Source organism: Microcebus murinus, chromosome 2 (assembly GCF_040939455.1).
Source record: "Microcebus murinus isolate Inina chromosome 2, M.murinus_Inina_mat1.0, whole genome shotgun sequence".
Taxonomy (NCBI): Eukaryota; Metazoa; Chordata; class Mammalia; order Primates; family Cheirogaleidae; genus Microcebus; species Microcebus murinus.
The window spans coordinates 80,844,539-80,849,439 of NC_134105.1; the positions used below are offsets into that span (position 1 = coordinate 80,844,539).

The 4,901-nt window shown below is 37.3% G+C and overlaps 1 protein-coding gene across 1 annotated transcript in view; it reads right to left on the reverse strand.

Annotated features, from left to right (window-relative positions):
• Positions 1-4,798, reverse strand: part of SASS6 (SAS-6 centriolar assembly protein) — a 35,545-nt gene extending 30,747 nt beyond the window's left edge. Inside the window, exon 1 of the mRNA XM_012748593.3 lies at positions 4,583-4,798. Within this exon, the coding sequence (XP_012604047.1) occupies positions 4,583-4,647 (65 nt within the window). The 5' untranslated portion in view covers positions 4,648-4,798. The remainder of the gene's footprint in view (positions 1-4,582) is intronic.
• Positions 4,799-4,901: the final 103 nt, after the last annotated feature.

Sequence of the window (4,901 nt, forward strand, 5' to 3'; positions counted from 1 at the left end):
TGCACAAGTGGCTCTCAAACTATTCTGCTAGAATTAAAAAAGAATGTTCTTTGATGTGCAGGTAAAAAAGTAAACAAACAATTTGTTCAATTTTAAGCTATTCCTCTAAAGATTTAAACCTTTTCCCACACTTTACTACCTACTACAGAAGTAAAGAGTACAGACATAGCAACTGAGTATTGATAGAAAAACTTCGAAACGACTGACCAAGGCTAGATTCAACTGTTTAGATTTTTTTAAACTCTGACCTATTACTTTATATTAGTTTAAAGTGTGTAATCTTAGTTAAATTTCTTGTTGAATATGATTGGATGCTAAATCTTAGTTCAAATGATGAGGTTAAATGTTACCATAATTTGTATTTGTTACCTGAAAAGGAACAAAAAGAACTGGTCTATATCACAAAGATAGGAAAAACTATTTTAAAACAAGAGAATGTGTTGTCTCTATTTTTCTAGTATCTAGAGCAATGTATGTGAAACACATTATAGTCCTACTCCAATTCTCCTTAAATTAAGCTTTCTTGAGGGAGAAACTCAATTTCCTAATTTGGAAGATAAGTGAATTCAATCAGGTTTGTGAAGGACTACAATGCCATTATGTTTGGTTTTGATCTTTTGAAGTATTTTCTTGTTTATACTGACATAGTGGTATGATACTGCAGTTGATACCTAACTTCATATGGTATTTCAGTTTTAAAAGCCTATCATACTTCATAAATTTGTAAAAAAATTCAAGAAGCATCCATTTAATAAAGTGTTCTTTACATAATTCTATTAGAGTTATATTACTATAATTTACCAATCATATTAATTATATTATTGTATATATTCCAAATGCCTATATGCACTAAATGTTAGAAGAAAAAAGGTCCACAAATTAAATCCATTCCCCCAATTTTACTTCAAAAACACCTCTAGAAATATAGAAAAATATGAGTCTTCAAGGGATACACTATCTGAAACCACAAATCTTATTTTTTCCATTACAATGGTTAATGTCATAAGAGCAATATAAATCAATAAAAACTCAATAAATGATGTTATTTCTCATAAATGCCACACTCTGAACAAAGTGTATATATAAATCTATATAATATTCTCCCTGTGAGTTAGATTTTGCTAGGTGTTCTTTTAAATAAAAAGTATCTTAAACATTGGGTATTAGCAGAACTAGATTCTAGCCCACCTCGGCCACCCAGTAGCTGTGACCTTAAACTCTCAATTCAAACAAATAAAAGCTACTCTAAGCCAGGTACTGTGGTGGGTGCTAGGGATACAAACAGAAATAAACATGGTCCATGTTCTCCAATTGAGATCAGATTCAATGACTTTTCCCTGGATTTGCTTCTGATTGTACTAGGTGCTTTAAAAGAGGGGAGGGAAGGGTTACTAACACTGAACACCTACACTACTGAGAACCTGCCAGGTACTTTACATATATCACCTTATTTAACAATAGTCTTGTTAAGTAAATATTGCTTCTTTTAAAAAGAAAGAACCTGAGGCTAACAGAGTTACTTACTTGCCTAAGGTCACATTGCAGAGCTCAAACCAGAACTTAGATCTTTCACCTACACCACTCTAATAAATGAATAAAGGCAATTAATTTAAACAGGCAACTTTGAAGGGTCCTTATTGTCAAGTAATTTAACACACACCTTGAAGGTTATGAAAGAAAAAGCATTTGAGGCAGAGGGAACAGCAGTAGTAAAGATATGGTATAGAGAGAGTATCAGATACCTTCAGAAGATAACAAAAACTCTTGTGTGAATAGTATATTGGAAAGACAAGCTTAGGAAATAAAACAGAAAAATCAGGGTGGTGTCAAATCATAGGTTTCAAAATTCTGTATTATTTTTCTCCAGATAGAGTTCCTTGATCATTACTACTATCCTCAAGTGAATTTCCTTCTCTATGACTTTAGTATACTTCCATTACTACATGCATTAATTATACTTTATTAATAGCTAAAGTTCAGTGAATGCTTATTATGCTCTAGGCACTATTATAAGCACTTTATTTGTATTAACTCATTGCATTCTCATAATAATTCTATGAGGTACATACTGTTATCAATTTAAAGATGACACACAGAGAAGTAAAGTAAATGGTACAAGATCAGTCAATAAGTGGCAGAACTGGGATTCAAAAACCAGGTGATCTGGTTCCAGAGCCTGAACTCTTAACCTGTCCTATGCTGCTTCTCCAAGGAAAATCTTTTTATGTCCTCTATTAAAGTGTGAATTGCTTGAGAGCTGGAGTGATAACAGGTTTTTGTTGAGGGTTGGGGGAAGTTTTATATCCTCAGCATCTACGACAGTTTCTGGTACATAGTAGGTATTTGTTGAACTGAACTGGTTTTGAATACTCAACTAAAGCATATGGGTTGTTCTTCCTATAGGTAGAGTACAGCAAATCATTCTGTAAATGATAGTAAATAGTAAATATTTCAGGCTTTGCAGACCATAAGGTCTCTGTCACAATTACTCACCTCTGTCCTTATTATGCAAAAACAGCCACAAACAATTCATAAACAAATGAGTAAGGGCTATGTTCCAATAAAAGTTTATTTACAAAAACAAACAGTGGGCCATTTGACCCATGCACTCTAGTTTACTGACCCCTGCTATAGGTGATAGGAATCTATGAAAGGTTTCTAAAGAAGAGGAAGGAAAAGGTTGAAATTGTGTTTTAAGATTAACTGTGATGACAATGTAATGAGATTGAGAAAAGCTAGGAGTTTCAATATTGGAATCAGAAGTGATGCCCCCCCTCCTTCATTCTAGAACAGTGTTGCCCAACAGAGATATAATAGAGGCCACAAATGTGAGCCATATATGGAATTTTAAATTTTCTAGAAGCCACATTAAAAAAACTTTTAAAAGCAGGTAAAATTAATTTTAATACCGTGTTTCCCCCCAAATAAGACCTACCCATAAAATAAGCCCTAGCAGGATTTCTAAGCATTTGCGCAATATAAGCCCTACCCAGAAAATAAGACCTAGTGATGGGCGGGGCTACACAGGGTATCTGCACAACCCATGCATTTCATCACAGAGCGGTAAAGAAGAGGAGCAGCCCTTCTCATCTGCCCCATGAGAGCCCTATTGCTCGACATGAGAGACTGGGGCCAATAGTTCTCAAGGAAATAGAGTCGCAAGAAATTCAGGATGGAATTTGGGGTTTGGAGAGTTATGATGATGTTCCAGAAGACGACGACTTAACTATATTTGAATAAATGTAGACTGTTATACCGTACTTAAAAAAATAACACATCTCCTGAAAATAAGCTCTAGGGTGTCTTCTTGAGGAAAAATAAGATATACCCAAAATATTGCCTTTTAACACATAATTAATATAAAAATTGAGATTTTTTTTCATAAGAAGTCTTCAAAATCCAATGTGCATTTTACACTTATAGCACATCAGTTCAATTAACCCCATTTCAAATATCCAATAACCACATGTGCCTAGTGGCTACTATACTGGACAGCACAAAAGAATGACCAACCTAAATATTACACAAATCTCCATATACAGCTGCTGGTTTTGGTACCATCTCCTTGCCTGGCTTGCCATTGATTTTGAACCTAATTCTGAACTATGTATATTAGTTTCACATTACTGGCAACTCAATAAGGCAATATCTTCATTTTTTATGTTACATTTCCACATCATTTAGTTTTTACATACATTTTCACCCTTGATCCTCATTACAATCATGTAGGTAGGCATGTTATAACAGTTTTACAAATGAGGAAACAACGTTCAGAGAAAAAAAGATACACCTATTGAGTGGGGGAACTGAGAAAAAAATTAAATCTCCTGAATCTAGTCAAATCTATTTAAGCCCCAATAAATAGCACAACCACCTTAGTCAAAGTTGCAACTCTGCATTTAACTATGAGACTGGTCTTTAATTGCCTCCATGACTGTAAACTACATGAAGAAAAGGACTGTTTTCCCTGACCAGTGTATTTCCAGTGCCCAGCAAGGTGTTTTACAAGAAGGCAATACTTACTGAATGAATTAACGAAGTTTCTGATTTTTTCAGTTTTAGTCGATTAAACGTAATTTACTTTTTTTAGGAACGAACGTGAAAAAGAGCAAAGCACACCATGAAGTTGATTTTTTTAAGTTGAAATTTAAATTTACTTTCAACATACTTTAAAGGAGTACGGGGGAAAAGGCTGGGAGCCACGGCCTGAGTGCTGACTCCGCCGTGAACTAGCTGTGATGTGAGCCTTCGCGTAAACTATTTAACTTCTCTGGACCACAGTTCTTATCTCTCTAAAGGGAAGAGTCTATCATCTCCACGATTCCGTTCAGAGCTAGGATTTTTTACATTAACTTGATGTGAGTCGGCTTCCCATTTCCTCACACCCTTCCTTAAGTCCCCTCTGCAACTACCGACTTGGTGAGGGAGGTAACCATTAGGTCCCAGCTGGGTTCCCTTCGCGTCCTGGGGGGCCGGCTGGACACCCAGCCGCGGGCCGGTGCCCACTGGCCGGAACCGCCATCTTTTCCCATTGGCCTCACCGCAACCGCCACCCGCGGGCAACCGGGGACGCGAACCTCACCTCTCTTCGCAGTCTTTGCATTTCACCTGCAATGGGACTAGTTGCTGGAACAGAACTTGGCTCATACTGGCCCGCTGCCCCGGCTGCTGCGTGGAAAAGCCCAACAGGCTCGGCCCTTGGTACAAGCCTGAAAGATTACAGGTCCGGATAGAGTTTGAGTTTGGCGCTCAGCTCCCGCGGAGGAGGCGGGGAGAGAGAGAAAAACGGGGGTGAGACGAAGGAAGTTTGGGCCTCGCCAGCCACCATCAACTTCTTCCGGTTTTGCGGAGGATGGACGAAAGCGGTTCGGTAGTTCCGGGCATTAACCTATGTGGTGGGA